Source organism: Strongylocentrotus purpuratus, unplaced genomic scaffold (assembly GCF_000002235.5).
Source record: "Strongylocentrotus purpuratus isolate Spur 01 unplaced genomic scaffold, Spur_5.0 spur5_scaffold_14, whole genome shotgun sequence".
Classification (NCBI taxonomy): domain Eukaryota; kingdom Metazoa; phylum Echinodermata; class Echinoidea; order Camarodonta; family Strongylocentrotidae; genus Strongylocentrotus; species Strongylocentrotus purpuratus.
Genome location: NW_022145599.1, coordinates 26,258,372 through 26,281,978, shown reverse-complemented (window position 1 = coordinate 26,281,978; position 23,607 = coordinate 26,258,372). Strand labels below are relative to the sequence as shown.

General features: G+C 39.0%; 1 protein-coding gene and 2 long non-coding RNA genes across 3 annotated transcripts; 1 reads left to right on the top strand and 2 right to left on the bottom strand.

Annotated features, from left to right (window-relative positions):
- Positions 1–854: 854 nt before the first annotated feature.
- Positions 855–4,093, top strand: LOC115923592. Its single transcript, XR_004063979.1, has 2 exons — positions 855–3,864; positions 3,941–4,093. It is a non-coding gene; the product is annotated as an uncharacterized LOC115923592 (long non-coding RNA).
- Positions 4,094–9,042: 4,949 nt separating this feature from the next.
- Positions 9,043–16,019, bottom strand: LOC115918597. Its single transcript, XM_030984578.1, has 3 exons — positions 15,706–16,019; positions 12,091–12,273; positions 9,043–10,346 (listed from the first exon to the last, which is right to left on the bottom strand). Exons 1-3 carry the CDS (start codon positions 15,796–15,798, stop codon positions 10,179–10,181), a joined length of 444 nt encoding a protein of 147 aa, XP_030840438.1. The 5' UTR covers positions 15,799–16,019; the 3' UTR covers positions 9,043–10,178.
- A 7,162-nt stretch (positions 16,020–23,181) lies between these two features.
- On the bottom strand, positions 23,182–23,563 carry LOC115923591. The gene is made up of 2 exons (XR_004063978.1): positions 23,466–23,563; positions 23,182–23,337 (listed from the first exon to the last, which is right to left on the bottom strand). It is a non-coding gene; the product is annotated as an uncharacterized LOC115923591 (long non-coding RNA).
- Positions 23,564–23,607: the final 44 nt, after the last annotated feature.

Here is a 23,607-nt window from a genome sequence, read left to right as displayed (position 1 = left end):
CATACATACATACAAAATATAAACATACATACACACATACAAAATATAAACATACATACATCCAAAATATAAACATACATGTATACATACAAAATATAAACATACATACATACAAAATATAAACGTGAAATTATAATACAAAATACAAGATTTACATGTACTGAGAACCTCTTTCTGTTTGGTGGACCACACCTGATAACTATTGTTTTGGTCCACCACTGACAAACCTGGTGATATGACCTCCAGAACCAAAATCTTTTTCAAGTTCATCAGTCATATCACCAGGATAGTTCGCCATCGCTACAGTAGGCACAGTTCCATCGTCAGGATAGATGATGGAAGTCTGTGTCATAATACAACACATTACATTGTAATTCTACCAAAAACGAATATTGAATACAAATTTTCTGATCCGACACAAAATGGACATCCTTGATAGTTAACGTCTAATCACTCATCTTTTCGAAGAAGAATAGAATATATAGAATATATCATTTATTGTCTTCTTCCAAAACAAAAGAAGCTTTACTTCCAGGTGAATCATATTACATAAAATAACACAACTTATACAAAATATAAATACAATCATATCAAAATATCAATTGCATAAAAGGAATGAATAAATAAATAATACATTTATATATTACATAAAACATTAGGATAAAGGGAAGAAGACAAAAAAGGAAGAAATGAGAAGATGTATGGGTCAGTGATATATTCTGTATGCAGTAAGTTAGGAGCTCTAACAGTTTACCCATGGTGTCACCAACGCCATCATCCTGGCAACATCTCTTAGCTCTGGATATATGCTTTAGTATATCATTTCCGTGAGCGATGAGTTCCCTGAATTTGTATTTTGGTTCTGCATGTGTTGTCGGTAAGATACCGTCAAAGAAGGAAAGCCTCGCTACATCTCTGTTAACTCTAGACGTTTGTTGTTTGAGGTCATTTCCATGACTGAGGAGTTCCCTGAACTCGATAGTCTCGAAACTTACCCCAATTGTTGTTGGAAAATAATTATCAGCGCTGACCTTTCTCTTTCTAATAAAGTTACGTACATGTATATATACTTTGGAATCAAACACTTTTCTCGTAATGAATACATTGGTATATTTCGGTTCTGCTTGTGTCGTCGGTACGATACCGTCAAAGATAAAAGAAAACCTTGCTTCATCTCTGTTAAGGAACCGGTCAACATTTTTTTCATGTATCTTAGTGATATTTACCACCTCTTCTAATGAACCGAGCGATTTGAGCGCACCCCTTTCAGTAAGGTATATCGATAAGAGAGTCCACTTTAATTCACCATCTACTCTATCGAATTGACGTAAGTGAACGAATACTTCATTTGCGTAGGAGATAACAAAAAGGCCAACCCCTGCTCTATAAGATTATCTGTCTCCTCAGTTTCCCAATCTGATATTTCACTACCTGTGACATATCCATCCAGTAGCTCAACATCAGAACTGTCCAAACTTTCACAATCTGACAGTAAAACTTTTTGTATTTTGCTTTCCCTCTTAGTAAGAAAGAGGAATGGATTTTCATCCTCGCTTGAACTAGTATCCGAATCTGACACCATTATAATTGTTCATAATACAACACATGGCGTTTTAATTCTTCCAAATACAATCATTTAATACAAATTTTCTGATCGGACACAAAATGGACATCCTTGATAGTTAACATCAAATCACTCTTCTTTTCGAAGAAGAATAGAATATATAGAATATATCATTTATTGTCTTCTTCCAAAACTAAAGAAGCTTTACTTCAAGGTGATTCATATTACATAAAATAACACAACTTATACAAAATATAAATACAATCGTATCAAAATATCAATTGCATTAAAGGAATGAATAAATAAAAATACATTCATATATTACATAAAACATTAGGATAAAGGGAAGAAGACAAAAAAAGGAAGAAATGAGAAGATGTATGAGTCAGTGATATATTCTGTATGCAGTAAGTTAGGAGCTCTTAACAGTTTATCCATGGTGTCTCCGATGCCATCATCTTGGCTACATCTCTTAGCTCTGGATATATGCTTTAGTATATCATGAGCGATGAGTTTCCTGAACTCGATTGTCTCGAAACTGACACCTATTGTTGTTGAAAAATAATTATCAGCGCTGACGTTTCTCTTTCTAATTAAGTTACGTATATGTACATATACTTTGGAATCAAACACTGTACTCGTAATGAATACCTTGGTGTATTTTGGTTCTGTGTGTGTTGTCGGTAAGATACCGTCAAAGATGGAAAGCCTCGCTACATCTCTGTAAAGGAACCGGTCAACATTTTTTTCATGTATCTTAGTGATATCTCCCACCTCTTCTAATGAACCGAGCAATTTGAGCGCACCCCTTTCAGTAAGGAATATCGATGAAGGAGTCAACTTTACTTTCCCATCTACTCTATCGAATTGACGCAAGTGAACGAATACTTCATTTGCGTAGGAGATAACAAAAAGGCCAACCCCTGCTCTATAAGATTATCTGTCTCCTCAGTTTCCCAATCTGATATTTCACTACCTGTGACATATCCACCCAGTAGCTCAACATCAGAACTTTTCAAACTCTCACAATCCGACAGTCAAACTTTTTGTTATTGCTTTTCATCTTGGTAAGAAAGATGAATGGATTTTCATCCTCGCTTGAACTAGTATCCGAATCTGACACCATTATAATTGTCTGTTTTTGTTTTCTGATGTTAACAAACTCATCCATCTTTAGAGTATGGAGTCCATGTTTTGGGGCTTCCTTTACCCCATTTCTGCGTAGGGCTAGAGTGACCATTTCTTTCTGATCGAAACGAGACAAACAAGCAAGGTTGGATATTAACATCCCACCCTTCCACCTACCACCTGGTTACTTCCTCTCTTTTAAACCGAGCAATTTGAGTGCACCCCTTTCAGTAAGGTATATCGATGAAGGAGTCGAGAAAGATGAATGGATTTTCATCCTCGCTTGAACTAGTATCCGAATCTGACGCCATTGTAATTGTCCGTTTTTGTTTTCTGATGTTTACAAACTCATGCCCACGTCTTCTACGGAACTGACCAAGAAAGTCTAGATCTCCAAATATCGATTCCGATACTAGATTAGTGAGTTTGCAGCTCTTCATTCGTGATCTTATTTCCTCACTTGGCCTTTCACCGAACTTTCCTCCGGGCAGAAAGTCATTTTTTCACTTTAAAAGCTGAAAATGTTAGGCTCTGCCCTAATCCCAACCTGCCTTCTCATGGGCCAGTACCATTTTGCCTACTTGGAGACGTTTTTTAGGGTCAATATAGTGCATCCTCTAACAGACTTAAAGTATGGAGGTAGATTGGCAAAGTGAACCCCTGCCATCCTCCTTGTAAAACTTACATGGGGCTCTAATGTGCTGGGAATGTTGCCTGAAGTTTGTCTGGACAGTAGGGAGGAATTCTCTTAGCAAATTATTCAGTTGGTCTACCCTAGAATTATAAATATCAATGTGGACGTCATGTTTGTGAGCTCTAGTCTTTTTACGGGGAAGTAACTCCGTGAACGTGATATGGGCTTGTGGGTTCAGGTACCTAACACTGTCTATTAGGTGATGGATGTCTCTCATAACCTTGTCAGGGGCGAGTGTGGGGCAGAGATGTCATTGCCTCCAATTTGGAAAATGACACACTGGTACTTAAAAATTGATAAAGAATGCAATCTGTTAATGAGGGAACCTACCGTTGCTCCAGGGAACCTGTGAATCTCGATATTGTCTTTTGCTAGATTAAGGTTGGGTGAGTACTGGCAAAGGTCTCGTATGAGGCTGTGTCCCGTGAATCTCAATATTGTCTTTTGCTAGATTAAGGTTGGGCAAGTACTGGCCGAGGTCCCGTATGACACCGTTTCCCGTGAATCTCGATATTGTCTTTTCCTAGATTAAGGTTGAATGAGTACTGGCTGAGGTCCCGTATGAGGCTGTGTCCCGTGAATCTCGATATTGTCTTTTGCTAGATTAAGGTTGAATGAGTACTGGCCGAGGTCCCGTATGAGGCTGTGTCCCATGATTAAGGTATTTATCTTGAGGACAAAATTATGAATCCAGTGATCTTATACACTAAAAGAATATTGTCACATAATTTTTCAAGTCTAAAACACAAGTATCCCTCAACAGGTGCCACATGCATCACACCCTCCACAAAGGCCATTTATACTGGATAGTCCCATCTCAGATACCAACCTCTAGAAAATGTTCAGCATTTCCAATACATTCCAATGTTGTGGAACAACACTTTCTCTTTTCATTTAAAAATGTTAATTTCTGTACAGTATATGATTATGTATTATATTGAAAATGCAGAAATTAAAAAAATATTTTTGTTTTCTCACTGCTTCTATGAATTGTTTTCTTTTTTCATCATGTGAAGTCTTGTGATTCTGCAGATTGGAAAAAAGTTGGTGGGCTTTTTCCTACCTCAACCACTCTAGTAATGGTTAAAGTGGAGAGCCATTTTGCATAATCCTTCCGTAATCCCTTTTTCCTCTCACGAGTGGCATGGGCTCCCATTCTGAGATTTAGGTGCTTGAAAGTTCTGTAGCGACCATTCTCTGCGCCACAGTTGAACGAAAGAGCAATGACAAGGTGTGATCATACATTGTAAGATTTAACGAATTAAAAATCCTGTTGCGACTTTGCTCTGCGCCACAGTTGAATGCAATCACAGCCATGTTGACTGCAGCTCGAACAACACGTGGACCTCTCTCCACATGTGTTTAGGACACCGTTTCCAGATGAGAGCATTGAAGCTCTCATTCTGGTTCTGGGTGATACCTGGGAGGCATCTCTCAAGGAGATCTGGAGCACTGAGTCGCGTGAATATAGGCAACAGATACTTGAGAAACACAGGGTCTAAGTGATTCTCGCTTTTCTCCAATGTGCCCTTATTTTTGTACTCACACCACCCGTTGTCGGGACAGTATTGATGAGACAGTAAAGTTATCTAAAGCCTTATACATCCTCTTCCCTACATGTCCTACACATTCTATTTTACGTACTTTATGCCCATTCCCTTAGAGCTTCAGCTTTCTTTCAGAGGCTGTCTGCTTTGGAGGACTAAGTTCTTCATCAATCCTGGCTTTTTTCCAGTCTTGCCATCTGGTTCCATGAAAACCCTTCCTCTTTTTGACGTATTTTGGACCTTTTCGACCCATTTTAGCAAATACAAAATTGTGTGTGGAAAGATAGCATGGGCTGACTTAGTGGAGTAAAAAAAATGTTGTACAACCCTCACCTACAGATGGCAGCAAACACCTTTACATTGAGTGATTCTTGTGGAGCAGGAAGAGATCTTTAGATTGATATCTTACTCTAAAAAATTGATTGAAAAATTAAGAAATTATGCCATTTTGAAGATTTACTTTTGATTGTACTTTTCAAGCGCCTAAAGGTCATTTATTTAGACAAATTAAATGTCTTTGAACAACTAATCAAGGTATTTTTAGTGCATTTTTTTGCCCCAAACTCAGGATTTAGCTTGAGTAAATATTACTGAATCAAATGGAATAAAAATTTAATAAATGATTTTTTGGACCATTTTTTTTGCATTATCTGTGTACCTCCTGCCTTAAGTTCCATGCAAATGTATTTTTTTATTTGTTATATAAATTTTTAATTTCTATGTAAATTGTTTGTTTTTCTACAAAATAAAGTTATTTACACTCAAACTTGAAGTTATATACATATCATGTTATTTGTTGTCAAAGATGATACATTTACAGGAATGGCAAAAAAGAGCCAATGAAGTAAAACCCAATTAATTGAGATCTACAGGAAAATGAGAGATGAGAGAGAAAGAGGAAAGAGAATAATTACAATGTAGCGAAAGTGAATATCTCTAAGGGGGGGGGGGGGGGGAGGGTGAGAGGAAGAGGAAGGAGAACAACAGAATATGAAAGATGACTATTGTGGAATTGTGGAATGGAACGGGATGCTCATAGGATAATAAATGGAACGAAAGGAGAAAGAAATATAAAAGTGATTGAAATCCTAGTATGGGGTCTAGGATGCTGATACAGTTAGAGAGAGGAGGGAGAAGGAAAGACGCCGTGGGAAATGAGAATACAGCACAAACTAAATTGGAGTCTTTTGTCAGGACACAGTGACAGATAAAGAGTGAAGCCCATCGTGAGGGATGAGGGCACATTGAAATAAAGGTAATATAAAGTTTTGGGAAATTTGAAAATTGGCTGGATCGTGATTCTTTACAATTTTGATATAATTGGATGCCCCTGTGAATGTTTAGTAAGCACTAGAAAATTTACCCCCGAAAACACGGCCATACAATGGTAGCTGCGACCATGACAATCTCAGAATATGTAGTTGTGATATATAATTTCCAAACGGGAATAGATAATCGGTCGATTTTAGTCAAGAAACATTGTTTTTATAGCTTAAATAATATCTTGACCTTGAGAGGGAGCTAAACTCTATTTCAACCTCGACAACGGTCACTGAATACTGAATATTGTAGGATCGCATAATATGTTCATTTGGACAAATGTCATGACCCCATTCATACCGAAACTTTGTATTACCTTTAACCTGGGCCGTTAACATTCACACAGAGGCGTCTCGGGAGGGGGTAGTAAATGGACTGTAACCACCCCCCCCGTTTAGTATTTGCGTTTGTCATCGATTTGAATCTGAAGATTTTTTTTTCTTTGCCTCCGCCCGCCGAATGCGGTGCCGGAGACGTAGTTTCTTTGCTTGTTTTCAGCTAACCATAGTTGGTATAATTTAGTCCGACCTCCCCCAACCACACACACACACACCATTCAAAATAACCTGGGAGGCACCTGAGAGAGGATAGTGAAAGAGAGGAAGGATCAAAGAAAGGTCGAGTGGATGGAGGAGATAAACGATAGAATATATAGAACACAGGAAAGAGAGAGAGAGAGAGAGTGAATGTTAGACCTCAAGTCCCGGGCCTCAGTCACACGAACAAACTGACGCAATACTGCCGACAAACAGACCAAGTCTTGGCTATTGGTGATAATGGAATTTTTCGCTCTGGCTGGTGTTGGTCTCGCGGTGTGACAGACTCTAGAGGACCCCAGCTCGATTCCCAGTTACGTGTTTTGGATGTTGACTTTGGAAGCCCTAAAACGTAAATAGACAGAATTATACATGTATCATTGATTGCCTGTAAAAGTCCAAATATATGCACTAACACACGCCCATATGGTTATGGAAGAGAAAGAGATATAGTCGATAGAAACAGTTGCGTGATGAGCAAAAAACTTTGATGGGGCTTATAATAACAAGAAAAGGAGGTAAAAGGGCGCTTATCAGAGGTGAAAAGGGCGCTTATCAGAGGTAAAAAGGGGCACTCATCAGTGATGCAAAGGGGCACTTATTATACAAAGGAAAAGATCGACACCTCAGATTTAAATAAGAGCAATTATCAGAGATGAAAGGGGCACTTTTTAGAGGTGGTAAAAAGGACACTTTTCGTACCTGAAAATGGGCACTCACCAGAGATGAAAAGGGGTATATATTACAAAGGAAAAGGGGGCACCTGTCGAACGAAAGGGGGCACCTGTCTTATTTTAATAGGGGCAATTATCAGAGGTGAAGGCGAACTTATCGAAGGCACTTGTAAGAATGCGGAACGAGAAAGAAAAAGAGGCACTTATCGGAATTAAAAGGGGGCACTTTTTCTATGTGTATAAGGACAATTTTAGAGTACATAACGCGTGCCTTCCCCCCCCCCCCCCCCTCCAGGGAGCACCACCTCTGTCAAGAGGGAACGGGCCGATATTCCAGACGACTAGTAGAAGGCCATATCTGATAATTCCCTGGTGGCAGGCGCGTACGCAGGGGGGGGGGGGTCAAACCCCCCCCCCCATCAATTCTTTTTTGTGTTTGTGTTATGGAGAAACCCTCCCCCCCCCCCCCTCTAATTTGTGTTTGTTTGTTTTTATTTATAAAAAAATTAAAATTATGCTAATGGTGACCTAAAAAAGGTGACCATTTAAAAGAGAGCCCCTTTCCCTTCTCATAATTGCCCCTTTTCTCCTATGCTAATAGTCCCTTTTCATTCTCATAAGTGCCCCTTTTCTTCTCTGGTAAATGCCCCCATTAAAATCTGATCGGTGCCCCTTTTCTTTCAACAAATGCACATTTTCCTTAATTATTAGTGCCCCTTTTTCATTCTCATAGGGTATTTTCATCCCTGGTGAGTGCCCCTTTTTAAGGTGTAAGAAGTGCCCCATTTTCAACTCTGCTAATTACCTGTTGTGTCATTCCTTTCGATAAGTGTCCCCTTTTCCACTCATCAATAAACCTGCCCCTAATTTCAAGCGACGAAAAGCAAACGAATTTTCAACCCATCACACCAAACTGCAATATATTATACAATGTATAAAGAGAAACAAACATTGAAATCATCCCTGATAATGAAATCACAATTATAGGGTTATATGCCAATGTTTAAAAATTGTATATTGTATATTTTCGCTTTGAGAATACCCTTTGGAGGTGCCCCTTTTTTTTCTTCCAGAAATCGCCCTTTTTTGTTGGTGCCCCCCCCCCACTTTGGAAGTCGCTCCGCCGCCTCTGGATAGAGGAGGGACAGAGAGAGAGAGAGAGAGAGAGAGCGAAAACAGTACCTGCTAAACAAGATTAAGTTATATCGTCTTTAATTATGTTACTATTTGTTTCCTCGCTCGCATTGCTCGCGCGCAAACGAATTTTCAAACCATCACACCAAACTGCAATATATTATACAATGTATAAAGAGAAACAAACATTGAAATCATCCCTGATAATGTAATCACAATTATAGGGTTATATGCCAATGTTTAAAAAAGTGTATATTGTATATTTTCGCTTTGAGAATACCCTTTGGAGGTGCCCCTTTTTTCCAGAAAGTGCCCCTTTTTGTTCGTGCCCCCCCCCCCACTTTGGAAGTCGCTCCGCCGCCTCTGGATAGAGGATAGAGGAGGGAGAGAGAGAGAGAGAGAGAGAGAGAGAGAGCCAAAAAAAAACACTATCTGCTAAACAAGATCAAGTTATATCGTCTTTAATTATTTCTTGTCAATAAATGCAAAATAATAATAATAAGTTCAAAAATATTGTTTCCTTCAATATAAATAGCACACTTGAGAATCTAACATTCTGAATATGACAAGAATTATGATGTATAATTAATTTAAAATTAGGTACATGTTTATATGGACTGGGCACAACGGTAGAAACTTGAAATAATGCTTTCATGATATTCTGTATTTGGACATTAAGAATGATACAACTTGACAACATATTAATCAGAATCGAATAGCACGGAATAGCATTGATAATCTTCAACATAAATGCAAGCCATTATACAATAACCACTTAAGTAATTAAAATAAATCTATATACCGCAGTTTACGTACATAAGGACAGTACTTTTCCGAGACAAGAAGAATAATTTTTCACTTTCAAATTAACCCGAAATATAGTCTGATTTCCAAGGTATACCTTTATCAAAATATAAATGCACGTGTTTTATTTAGTAAAATGTATGTATAGATTGATCAATACAAGAAAACTGATAATCTTCGACTTGTCCTATTTTCTGTCATTTATATCGTCTTATAATCAAAAGATCGTTTTTTTTTTCTTCTCAATACTTTGTGTTACGTAGAAAATAGAAACATAAAGGTTGCACTGAAGTGTATATAGCCAAATGTAATACTATGAATATTATACAGAATAAATATTAAAACAATAAATATTAAAACACCAGTTAGCCTACACTAAAACCAGACTCCGTAATTTAATCGTGCTAAAGACCGGTTGTAAACTTGACTACGGTATAGACATGGTGTAAACTATAGGTTTCCATTAAAAAAAAAAATCATATTTGTTGTTTTAATCTAGCTTATATCTTGTCATAAGTGATAACCAACCTGTCATAAGCTAGACTAGGTTCATTGACCTGGCTTTTCATTGAAAACACGATATTGCATTTTATTATCCACCAAATCGGCAGACTTACAGAAGAACATCCACGGTGACCTTTACCGTGATAAAATCAATAAATGAAATTAAAAAAAAAAATTGCGTTACCTTGAGATTTTGAAGTTTTAAAATAGTATAGAATGTTAGTCTGTATGAATTGGCTAATTTCGTACTTATTCTATAGTTCTATCGAATCATTAATGTAGTTTGTTTTCTAATATATCTTTGAGTATTTGTATCATGCTATCTTCTTTAGTGCTCTGTTCGGCATACGTAGTGGCGAAGAGCGCCTCCCCGAACAAAGTTGCGATCTCCTCCGAGTGTGGGGGAATGTCGGGATCGACCACGGGTTCGTTTCCATTGATCTGAAGGGAGAGAGAAGAGAGAGAGAGAGAGAGAGAGAGAGAGAGAGAGAGTGAGAGAGAGAAAGAGAGAAATAGTGAGGAAGAGAAGTGTGAAAGGAGAGTGAGAGAGAAAGAGTAAGATGGAGAGAGAAAGTGAAAATGAGGAAGAGAAAGAAAAGGAGAGAAAGAGGAAAGGGAGAGAGAGAGAGAGAGGTATACAAGAGAGAGAAAAACGGAAACGAGAGCGGAAGGGTCGAGGAAGAGAGAGAGAGAGAGAGAGGGGAGAGAGAGAGAGAGAGAGAGAGGAGAGAGAGAGAAGAGAGAGAGAGAGAGAAAGAGAGAGAGAAAGAAAGAGAAAGAGAGAGAGAGAGAGAGAGGGGGGGGGAGAGAGAGATCGTCATTCATTATCAGCTTGAACTCATAATAAAGATTTTTGTTCATACATGAAGAATGCAATGTTTCTTTTTCTTTTCCCGAATGTTATCAATTCGTAACCCTTTTGTACATGCAATTACATGTAGTATGTCATCACACCGTTATCATCACTACCAGCAAATTCAAAATATTCTATAGCTATACCGTTAAAAGAAAAATCCAAGCTTAGTAGATTATTATAGGACCTACTCCAAAAGAAAGCAGTTGAATCAGAAAAGCAAACTGGTCAAAGTTTGAATGAAATTGGATTAACCCCAAAAAGAATATAAGAAGATATGAATTCTAGAAAGTTGTAATCTCTATTCACATGGGCACTTCAAATTGCCCAAGTCACTGTAATGTAGCGTCTGACAATTTCTTTTTTTTTAAACACATAATAATGCATGAAATGTCAATTTTTCAAAATGTATTAAACAGGATGGTCTTTCTTTTCTGAGGGCCTATTTTGAGTAGTGCCCCAAGAATATTCGGCACTTATGTAAGAGAAATTAATGACATATTTTCTACCCCAAACGAAAATGTTGTCCGTGATTATATTACAGCCAATAAAATTAATATGAGCTTCGCATACAGTGATCTCATTCATAATTCTCTCATTATTTGCCCGATTTATTTCAAAATTGCACCATCCTATTTCTCTAGGTTTTTTGTTGTCATGCAAATAAACGTATTACAAAGGTGGGATTGCCCTTCAATGGACATCTTCTAAAAGAATGATAAGGAGAAGGGTCCTGACGAATTTAAGGGGCACGTCCGACACCAGCGCTCCTTTGTTTTGTTTTATTTCTTATGGCTTTGTTGTCCTATTTCTCTATGTTTTCTGTTTTCATGCAAATGAACGTATTACAAAAGGTTGGATTGCCTTTTAAATGACATCTTCAGTCTAAAAAAAAATGACAAGGATAAGGGTCTGACGGGATTAAGGGGCACGTCCGACCTGTGTGCTCCTCAAGATAGGCCTATTTGTTTTGTTTTTATTTCTTTTAGCTTTGCCATCTTATTTCTCTGTTTTCTGTTTTCATGCAAATGAACGTATTACAAAAGGTTGAATTGCCCTTTTATGAACATTTTCAAAAAGAATGATAAGGATAAGGGTACTGAGGGAATTAAGGGACACGTCCGACACATGCGTTCCTTGAAATTAAATAAGATATATTTTGTTTTGTTTTATCTAGTTTTGTTTTTATTTCTTATAGCTCTGCTGGCATTGTGCTCCCAGCCCCACCTCCGGTTTATACCGAATCCTATAGATGTGCCCAGCCTGTATAGAAGTGTGGCCATTCAGGTTTTACCAAGAAGCTAGGAGGAGTCTCTCCTTGTTTTTACATACCGCGTCGACGATGTGCTGTTTGATTTCGTATTCAGCCTCCTTCTCGACATGTTGAAATCTTTCCAAGATATCGACATTCGTTTCAATCTGGTCAGCCGTCTTCCACTCGGCAACTTTCATCGTTAGCAAGGTTCTTGCCTTCTGGCGGAAGTTAGCGAGCAGCATGCGACCCTTCTCCTTTATCTGATGAAAAATAGAAATCAAGAAGATTATTTTCTGGAATTAAACACATTAATGCAAATGGAGTGGCGAAGAAATGCCTGAACCCGCATAAGCTATCTCAATACGTGATTAAAAGGCTAAAGGCGATTTCTCGATAGCATTTGTGATCCGATTTAGTGGATAATATGGATTTCCATAATGTGGAAAGATAAAGAGAAAACGATACAAAAGCCCTCTTCAAGCTACGGATCCCCGGAAATCCGTCCATTCTCGTGCATTTTTAATGAAGAATTAGTTTTTTTTATCTGCTTTCAATATGGCATAGTCCTAATTCGGACATGATTTCTCCGCTGTTGTCCTTAAACTATTGCGTATTTCATTTTCTTTTAATACCTGGCATCAGACGCAATAAAACATAGTCATGAAAAAGAAATGGATACAGTGGGTGCAGAAATGTTGCTCTTTCTTCTTATGCACCTAGTATCATTTTTTTTTTTTTTTTTTGGGGGGGGGGCTGAATAAAAAGCTAATGAGTCAAAAATACAAAATGTGGATGATTGTCGCGAAAGGGCTATTGGGGTAGTAATGTTGAAGCTCGATGCAGCAGCGTCATGACGTGATGGACACGATTTGAGCGCCAGGCGCGGATCCAGGATTTCTTAGGGGGGGGGGGGGGGAGGCCCAAATTTGAAATTATGCGATCCAAATATTGGTACGTAATGGTGACCAGCAGTGACGTAATGCGGGGGGGGGTCGGTGCAGGGAGGGGCGAGTTTCCCCTCCCTCCTCCGCGAAACGCGGAAACTTTGATTAAATCATTATATTTCATTAAATCATTATATTAGAGAAACAAGACAATTCGTTGTACAGTTCTCGTCTCTTAATCCTCGTCTGAACTTAGTTCCTCCCCCCTCCCGCGGGAAGCGCGGAAGCTTTTACGTTTTATTAAATCATCAGAGAAACAAGACGATTCGCTGTACAGTTCTCGACTCTTAATCCTCGTCTGAATTCAGGTTCTCCCCTCCCGCGCGAAGCGCGGAAGCTTTTAAGTTCATTAAATCATTAGAGAAAGAAGACGTATTTAGTTTCCCCCCCCCCCCCCCCCGCGCAAAGGGCGGAAGCTTTTACAATTCATTAAATCATTAGAGAAAGAAGACGATTCGTTGTACCGTTCTCGAAAATAATCCTCGTCTGGATTTAGTTTCCCCTCCCGTGCGAATCGCGGAGGCTTTTACGTTTCATTAATCATTAGAGAAACAAGACGATTCGCTGTACAGTTCTCGACTCTTAATCTTCGTCTGAATTCAGGTTCTCCCCTCCCGCGCGAAGCGCGGAAGCTTTCGATCCTTTAAATCATTAGAGAAACAAGACGATTCGCTGACAGTTCTCGACTCTTAATCTTCGTCTGAATTCAGGTTTTCCCCTCCCGCGCGAAGCTTGGAAGCTTTCGATTCATTAAATCATTAGATAAAGAAGGCGATTCGTTGTACCGTTCTCGGAAATAATAATCGTCTGAATTTAGTTCCCCCCCCCCCCCTCCCGCGAGAAGCGCGGAAGATTTTACGTTTCATAAAATCATTAGAGAAACAAGACGATTCGTTGTACAGTTCTCGAAAATAATAATCGTCTGAATTTAGTTCCCCCCCCCCCTCCCGCAAGAAGCGCAAAAGATTTCACGTTTCATTTATTCATTAGAGAAACAAGACGATTCGTTGTACAGTTCTCGACTATTTAATCCTCGTTTGAATTCAGTGTTTCCCCTCCCGCGCGAAGCGCGGGAGCTTTTACGATTCATTAAATTATTAGAGAAAGAAGACGATGCTTCGTTCCGTTTTCTACTCTCAATCTTCTCCTTTTTCTTCCCACGTCCTCTTCTTTTTCTCTCCTCTCTTTTTTATTTTTTTTGGCCGGTGATTTTGGGAGGACCGCACCCACCCCCCTCCCCCCTGGCTACGCGCCTGCTGTCAGATAAACACACTTTGATACCTTGTCCGACCCCGGAAGCTCCGGGGTTTAAGGCAATAAATTACGGTCAGATAAGCATTCAGGGGCCAGAGGCAGTGGAGCCCCGGAAGCTCAGGGTTTTAGGCGTTTAATTACGGTCAGTTGAGCTTTTTCTTTTTGATACCTTATTATTTTGTGACACTGGCAGGACACTATTCGGCATGGGTCCAGGGGGCGAAGCCCCAAAAAATCAGGGGTTTGGGCAATAAATTACCGTCAGATGACCATCTAAGGGCCCGCCTTAGGGCCCTAGGTGGAATCCAGGGGGCAAAGCCCCCGGAAGCTTAGGGGTTTCAAGCATTTAATCACGGTCAGATGAGCATATTTTGATGCCTCATTATTTTTTGACACGGGCAGTTAACTATTCTTACTTTCTTGCTCTCTTCTTCTTTTATTTCTCTGTAATATACTTTTTCAAAAAAAGTGGGCGGGGGGGGGGGGGGGGGGAGCTCGAGGCTCCCGATCCCCGCCGTTCCTCGGGCCCTGACATGAAGGAATCTCAAGAATCATATTTCTTACCTGGCTGTAAATTTAGGAATTCGTCATTTTCCAACAAACACATAAAAAAGTATAATTTACTAAACAGTCAGGAAATTATGTCATTTCAGCATTATTTGTAATCCACCGTTATGGAATTAGAAATAAACCGCGTTTGAATTTGATTTCCTCAAGCCTCCTCCCCCCCCCCCCCTATCAGTACGCCAGTATCTCCTCTTTTCCTTTTTTCTTTCCCCTTCCTTCTCTCTTATTTTTTTGATCGCGGGTGGGGGGCAACAACCTGGGAGGCAAAGCCCTTTCGGCCCCCGAACTCCTTCTTCCCCCTTTTCTTTTCTTCTCCCTCTTCTTTCTTTCCCTTTCTCTCCTTCTTTTCCTTTCAGGAGATGCATAATTTACTTTACTTTACTTTAATACACGATGTTGTAGGTCTAAGCCTGTTCTTCGATCCAGGATTCTTCCATGGTTACTGCTATTTGTGGAGGGTGGAGGTTGTGTATAATAACACGACACAACAGACAACACCTAGACCGAGTGGATTTCCATTTCTTTCTATAGATGTAGAGCGAGGAGATAAAGAATTGGAAGAAAATGGAGCGTAGGATTGTTTTGAGGGAGGGGTTCCAGTCCCCGGTCGGCCCCTATTCCATAACACTTGGCAGTTGGCACATAGTCTGAATTTTTTAAATAATGCATACACACTCATACACATACACACTACAATGAAATGACTATAATTAATGTTATCACTGCTAAAGTTGTGATTTGGGGCGTTTTTAGGTTCTGTTTCCCGTTGACATTGAAAGAAGAAAGCTACTAAATCCGAAAGCGGACTATAAAGCCAATTAGCATGGGTAATCTCAAATGGCCTATCTATTGAGAGTCTAAGCCCATACTAATTTGTTGCCTTGCCTGATGGACTTCCAACCCATCAGGCTCGTGCCGGTAGCCTACCTGTTTCTCTGATATCTCCCTTTCCGTCGGCGACGACGCAACCGACACTGCGCAGACGATCACGAAAACAACAAAAAATGCCACTCGCGCCATTTTCAGTCTGTACCTCGATCCCAACTTCAAGCAATCCACCGTCTTCAAACCAATCTCGCGAAAGTTTCAACTTTGTTTGGGCCTAACCTCCTCTCTGATGCGAATGCGAATGCCTATGCAGTATTTTGTATACGCTTTATATAATTTAACCTCTGCAAATAAAAGCGAAGGCTTACCAGGGAGGTGTTTTAACTCACATACCCTGGGCTTACGATGGGCGTGTACGCTGCTAAGCCACGTGTACAAAGAATTTTGCTCTCTTTTATTTTCAATGACAAAAGATACCTCTTTTGTTATTTTGAGTTTTTGATGAGATGCATCCAAGCATGCATGATGATCGTAAAAGTGCATGTCTATTCACGAGTATGTGTGTTGTCTATTAATTCACCTTGTGCAGATTGCGTACAGTATATTACTATGGATTGGAGTGTCTTTTCTGAATGCTAAAAGTCACATCGGCTTGACAATAGTCAAGGATTAAGCCGAAACCATATACCGACAATGCCGGGCAGCAGTGCTTTATAAAATAACACAGGAAAGTGAAATATCTTACTATGGTGCCAGCTTAAATATATGCTTGTCTTTCATTCTCGATAGGGGAAGCCGGATAGAATATTTCTACGTCCAAAGATATTTTCCCCTAAACCAGGGAGATGTGACTTTCAAAGTCACATCGATCTATAGACATTTCTCCCGCTAACAGTTATAACAGTCTAGATGGCCATTAAATCGAACAGGTGAATAATTACAAGAGGAAGAGACTACAAATATAACGAAGGAAACGAGGATCTGTCGATATATTGTAAGTGTTTACCCCCCCCCCCTCCTAAATCAATAGAAAAACGGAATTCTCTGTTAAATATCTCAAACATAGACTGGGCTAAAATGTTCTTATTTAGTTCATTATAGCTAGGTCATGTTTATCTACACGGATCCGTTATTTTCAGTTTAAGATTATACATCGTATAGTTGGTGTGTTAATAAATATCTTAAATTATCAAATATTTTGACTTATGTTTAGTTTGTTTTAAGTCTGAGGAATCTATAGAACATTTATTTCGGGATTGCCCAATCATTAGAATGTTTATTGCGGATGGCCAACATTTCAATCTAAAGGATAAAGTTACGTTGAATACAATTCATTTCTTATTTGGATTTTATGGAAACGTTGGAGTTCAATTTAATTGTATTATTTTATATGCCAACAAATACTACATATTTTCCAACAAATGCAGGATTGAAATCGCACAGAATACATTTCTGGCAAGAAAGACTTATTTACAGCAAGACAAGTGAAATTTGAACTTAGAATGAGACTGATAAATTGTTATGCCTGGTCTTTTCTATTGTATGGAGCAGAAAATACGGACATAAACCAAGGCTACGGAAAAGAAAATCACATTATTTGAAATTTGGGGGTACAAGAGAACGATGAGAATATCGTGGAAAGATTTGAACACTGAAATAGAAATATTGCATACGGCGCGGCGGGGCTTAAACAAGATATCCTTGTAAAAAAAAAGTGAAAGAAAGAAAGGCGAAACATTTTGGTCATATTAAAAAAATCAGAGTCTCTTGAAGGATATGTTAGAAGGAAAAGTAGAAGGTACTAGACCAAATAGGGAAGAAACAACCAGGAGGAGAACATAAAGACATTGGGAGCAGGGGCGTCGCTAGACCTTTTTCAGTGGGGGGGGGGGGGGGGGGGGGGTGTAGAGGCCAACGATTACCGACAAAACTAGCCACCAATTACCGACAAAATTAAATGTCCAATATCTACAAATTCAACCCTATAAACCTGGGGCCGAAGGGTAAATTTTTTTTCCTATGGACTATCTATAGTACTTGCAAATGCGAAAAATTGTCATTTTCCTCGACGACATAAATATACGAATTATTTATTCAATTTAGTCAGCATCATAGCTATATATTTTAATGCAGACGCGGAGCTAGGATCTTATTTTAGGGAGGGGCGGTAGTGAGCAAGAGAATCATTTAAAAGCGCGCTCATTAAGGGGGTGTGGGTGATGGGCCTCCCGCGCGAAGCGCGGAAGCTTAGACGTATCCTTAAATTATTAGGAAGAGAAGACGATTAATTGTACCGTTTTCGACTGTTAATCCTTGGCTGAATGAAGTTTCCCCCTCCCGCGCGAAGCGCGAAAGCTTTGACGTTTCATTAAATTATTATAAAAAAGAAGACGATTTGCTGTACCGTTCTCGACTGTTTATCCTTTTCTGAATTCAGTTCCCCCCCTCCCGCGCAAAGCGCGGAAGCTTTGACGTTTCATAAAATTATGAGAAAAAGCAGACGATTCGGTTTACTGTTCTCCACTCTTAATCCTTGTCTGAATTCAGTTTCTCCCCCTCCCGCGCGAAGCGCGAAAGCTTTGACGTTTCATAAAATTATGAGAAAAAGCAGACGATTCGGTGTACTGTTCTCCACTCTTAATCCTTGTCTGAATTCAGTTTCTCCCCCTCCCGCGCAAAGCGCGAATGCTTTGACGTTTCATAAAATTATGAGAAAAAGCAAACGATTCGGTGTACTGTTCTCCACTCTTAATCCTTGTCTGAATTCAGTTTCTACCCCTCCCGCGTGAAGCGCAGAAGCTTTGACGTTTCATTAAATTATTAGAGAAATAAGACGATTTGCTGTACCGTTCTCGACTCGTCTTAATGAAGTTTTCCCCCTTCCGCGCAAAGCACGGAATTTTTGGCGTTTCATCACAATATAGATAAAGGAAGACGATTCCTCGTACCGTTTTCGAATCTTATTAAGCCCTATTCATCTGCATTCAGTTTTCCCCCACTCGCGCGAAGTGCGAAAGCTTTGACGTTTCCTCAAATTATTAGAGAAAGAAACCTATTCGTTGTACCGTTTTCGACTCTAAATAAGCCCTATTAATTTTGTCTGAATTCAGTTTCCCCCTCTCGCGCGAAGCGCAGAAGCTTTGACGTTTCCTTAAATTATTAGAGAAATAAGACGATTCGTCGTACCGTTCTCGACTCGTCTTAATGAAGTTTTCCCCCTTCCGCGCAAAGCGCGGAATTTTTGGCGTTTCATCACAATATAGATAAAGGAAGACGATTCCTCGTACCGTTTTCGAATCTTTTTAAGCCCTATTCATCTGAATTCAGTTTTCCCCTCACTCGCGCGAAGTGCGAAAGCTTTGACGTTTCCTCAAATTATTAGAGAGAGAATACGATTCGTTGTACTTTTTTCGACTCTGAATAAGCCCTATTAATTTTGTCTGAATTTAGTTTTCCCTTCTCGCGCGAAGCGCTGAAGCTCTGACGTTTCCTTAAATTATTAGAGAAAGAAGACGATTTGTCGTACCGTTCCCGACTCGTCTTAATGAAGTTTTCCCCTTCCGCGCGAAGCGCGGATTTTTTGGCGTTTCATCACAATAATGAAGAAAGGAAGACGATATAGAGAAAGGAAGACGATTCCTCGTACCGTTTTCGAATCTTATTAAGCCCTATTCATCTGAATTCAGTTTCCTCCTCTCTCGGCCGACCGACAACATCTCACCGACTTCAAACTTCTGCATTGGTATAGTACACGAGGATCGATCAAGAATACCGACACAGCTGACCCGACACAATATTTACCCGTGTCTTTCTTGCTCCCTCGACGAGACGACTCCACCCAACAACCCCCTTCTCTCTTTTACTCCCACTCCTCCTCTCTCAGACTCTTACCTCCCCTCTCTCTCCTCTCTTTCATCCCCCGTTTCTTTTGTTTCCCTTTCACTTTTTTTTTCTTCTTTTTTCCTTTTCTTCCTTTTTTTCTTTTCCTTTCTTTTCTCTCCTCCCTCGTTTTTTTTCTCTTTCTTTCTTCTCTTTTATTTCCTTTCTTTTCCTTCCTTTCCTTTCTTTTTCTTTTTTTCTTCTTTTCTTTTCCTTTTCTTTTTTTCTTTTCTTCCCTTTCCCTCTCTTTTTTCCCCTCTCTTTTTTTCCCTCTCTTTTTTTTCCCTCTCTTTTTTTCCCTCTCTTTTTTTCCCTCCCCCTTTTCTCTTTTTCCCACGGCAGCGCAATTTTACCGACAATATCCTGACAGGTGGGGGTGTCGCACCCCCCCCCCCACACCCCCCTTTGGCGACGCCCCTGATTGGGAGTGTTTCTCAAAGACTAAGATCGACTTTAAGTTGGACTTAACTCTAGCAGGCCGTTCATGCCACTGTTTGCTCTCACTATTTACTGGCAGTAGTCTCTAAAGGGACGTACAAATCATGGTCACAAATCTACAGAATTTACCTTTTTTGATAGTTCATTATTGAAGGAAAAAATATTATCTAAAGATCATAATTGAGAGAGTAGAGACCAATGGTGAGAGCAACCAGTCGCATGAATGGCCTAGTCTTCCAAAAGTAGGGAGGGGGCACCAACAAAAAAGGGCACTTACTGGGAAAAGGGCCATTAAGTACAAAAGGGAAACATCAACAAAACCTACACAATTTTTAGACATTGGCATATACCCCTACATCGTCACGATTGTGATTACACTGCCAGGGATGATATCAATATTTGTTTCTTTCTTTACGTGATACAAGATACTGCTTAATTAAGCAACATATTTTGCATTTAGGCGTGATAGTCTGAATATTCATTTTCGAGCGAGCTAGCAACAATTTAAAGATTTGTGAGGTCCCAGTCCCAAAAATTACATCTCATAAAGAAGACCCCCCCCCCCCCAAAAAAAAAAAAAAAAACCCCGATGAGTATCAAGCACAATCTAATGAAGAAAGACTGAAAAGTTTTTTTTATTATTAACAAAATTATACCATCTATAAATGCGAGCGAGCGAGCTCTAGGGAAAATTAAAGAAGAAAGGGGCTCTAAGTCGCCTTGAATTAGGGGTGCATGTTATAGAGAAAGGAAAATTAGGCTCTTATCAAAAGGGAAAAGGAAAGTTATTCAAAAAGAAAAGGTGCTCGTGTCAAAGTAAAAAGGGCAATTATCAGAGCCTTCAGAGGTAAAAATGGCACTGCTTGCACCTGAAAAGGTACACTCAACTGAAATGAAGAGGCACTTGTGAGAATGTAAATGAGGAATGTGTTAGGAGGAGAAGGGCACCTATCAGATTTTGATAGGGGCATTTATCAGGTGTTAAAAGGGGCTTTTTGAAAAGGGGGAGGGGCTGACATAAAAAATGAAAAGGGGCACTTATCCAAGGGAATAAACTTATTAGAAAGGAAAAGGGGTACGTATCAAAATTAAAGGGGCTCTATCAGAGGTGGAAAGTGGCATTTAAGAGGAAGTGAAGGGGGTTCTTATTAGGCGGGGAAAATATATTTATTAAAAGGGAAAAGGGCACGAGTCAAAGTAGAAAAGGGCAAACATATCAGAGGTGAAAAGGGGAATTTTTTCGCACCTGAAAAGACGTACTCACCAGAGATGAAAAGGACAGTTATTAGAAAAGAAAAGGGGCACTTGTCCTATGTAAAAAGAGGCTTTTTGTGGGTACCTGAAAAAGAGGGTGGCAACAGTGTTCCCCCCCCCCCACCGGGAGTGCCGCCTCTGGCATACTGGGCAAAAATTTGAGAAAAAACCCGGAAAATCATGACATTTCAACAACATTTGGAAATCACTGTTATCGAATTAGAAACGAACCACGTTTGAATTTTATTGGGGGGGTCAACTGACCCCAAGCTCCCCTTCAGTACGCCAGTGATCGTCATCTTCATCAACTTTCAACATCACTACTATTACTACCTGGATTATATATCTTCAAAACTATTCTGTTTTAGTTGTCTTTCTATTCATCTCTCTGTCTATCTCTTTCTATCTTTTTTTTTCTCTCACATTAAACTTTGGGAACCATTGTCTCCAACTCTACAGAAAAGAAAAAATAAATAAAATCTAAAGATAAGTATACAGCAGATGTATATTACAATATAATCATTTATTCAATTGAGATGAAAGATCAATATATATATTATGGAAACATTACAAAATGAACAAATACAATTGTAAACATACGTTTTTACACAGATCAATAATACAAAAGATTATACATTGCACTTTTTATTAATGTGATGTTCATGATCATCATCACTTTACAACAGAAGATTATACCTTTAGTAATTACACAAATAATACATATTCATTTCAGGATCATTCAAGTACATTCCTAATATAGGAAAAACTTTTTGGTAATATCAACATCTTATACAAGAAATATGCAGACACATTACAATGAGGTACTTGATAATACTTCACGATATGATGAGGTCTTATTTACCCAGAGTAGCCTCATCAGTTAATACTGCTCTTTCTGTAGGCCCTGTAATGACAGTAACTCCCTGCATTGCCAGGTACCCTTGTGATACACCTGGGGGATGTTTCACAAAGATCATAAGTTAAACGCATCTCTAGGTTTGACTTATAAATTATGGAAAGCCGTTAGCCCCTTTGAAAATATTTTGTACAATTTATTTCAAAAGGCATAAATGTTGATTCAAATCATTCATATTTTCAATTATCATGGGAGATTTCATGTTCTTGATGTGGAATTTATGAAAAGTCTAAAATACTTGTATATTTGCTTTTGAATGTATTTTATTTTAAGGCTACACATGGCTATCCATAATTTATAAGTCCAACTTAGAGTTAAGTTCGACTTAGAGTCTTAGTGAAACACCCCCTGGATCTAGAGGGAACAATTAGGCATAAAACACCCTGGTCGATCCTTAAGCCACCAAGCAAGGATTCAACCCAGAAAACTCTAATATGAGAATCAAGAGCCTTCACCGATATACTTTACTTTACTTTACTTTAATACACGATGTTGTAGATCTAAGCCTAGTCATCGATCCAGGATACACCACAATGCTCCCATAATGCAATGTTGGTAGAATTGGAAGGGGTAAATGAGTAGATTCCCTTCATTTCCCTTCAACTTTAAATCATATAAATGTTAACTGTTTGAGAGAAGACCTTTTTTTTTTTTTTTTACATCTATACATGTACGTCAATTAATGTTTTCCTTCAGTTCATTCACAGCATTTGTATGACACCATCATTTTATTTTTGATAAAGGTAAAGACCAGTTTTGGAAACGCCCCCTCTCGAAAGATGAAATGGAAGCTCTTATTACCAATCATGCGGGAAACCGCCAACTAATTGATATATTTGGTAAATTATCATATCGATCCGGCCTGGATAAAGATCACGAATGCACTTCAACATTTAACATTTGGGCATATATTTCTGCTTTTTTGCGAATTTAGGTTGAACTATATTGCCATCTAAACCTCTGAAGGAAATATTTAAACAATATTGAATGGATACTTTGCACCCAAAACCCTTGAACCGCAATTTTACCACTACCTGTCTATATCTTTAAAACATTGCATCATGTGAGCTACTCCGTTGAAACAAGAATTTACAAAACTGTTGACTCAATAAATATCTTTGGTCCTCCACAACTCAAAGATTAAGCACCATCAATTTCAATCAGTAAAAATTAGTAATAAATAATTACATTCTGTTATAGTCGACAAATATTTTCATCTAAATCCATTATAATGGGAAGTGTACCTGCTAGTCTGCCCACTCCTGCCAGAGCCATGCACCCAATATGACCTGGAAGCCGTTAATTGCCGTGCTAAAGCCTGTGTGGACCACTGGACGGGACTTGTGTAGTGACTCGATAAGAAGAAGAAGACCACTTTAAACAGCTTCATTAAAATAAATTACAAAAATATTTTTCATACCCCTTAACAGCATCTGTGAACATGGCTTATTCATAAATTGCTTTTGAAATACTTTACCAAATGATGGAATGAATAATATGTTGTCTGTTGACAG

What these genes read in the sequence shown, in the direction of transcription:
- LOC115918597 (XM_030984578.1), bottom strand. Translation starts at nt 15,798, where the DNA reads ATGGCGCGAGTGGCATTTTTTGTTGTTTTCGTGATCGTCTGCGCAGTG. An exon ending in GGGAGATATCAGAGAAACAG is followed by an intron (nt 12,274 to 15,705) that starts GTAGGCTACCGG and finishes ATTTTTCATCAG; the next exon opens with ATAAAGGAGAAGGGTCGCAT. An exon ending in AACAGCACATCGTCGACGCG is followed by an intron (nt 10,347 to 12,090) that starts GTATGTAAAAAC and finishes CTCTCCCTTCAG; the next exon opens with ATCAATGGAAACGAACCCGT.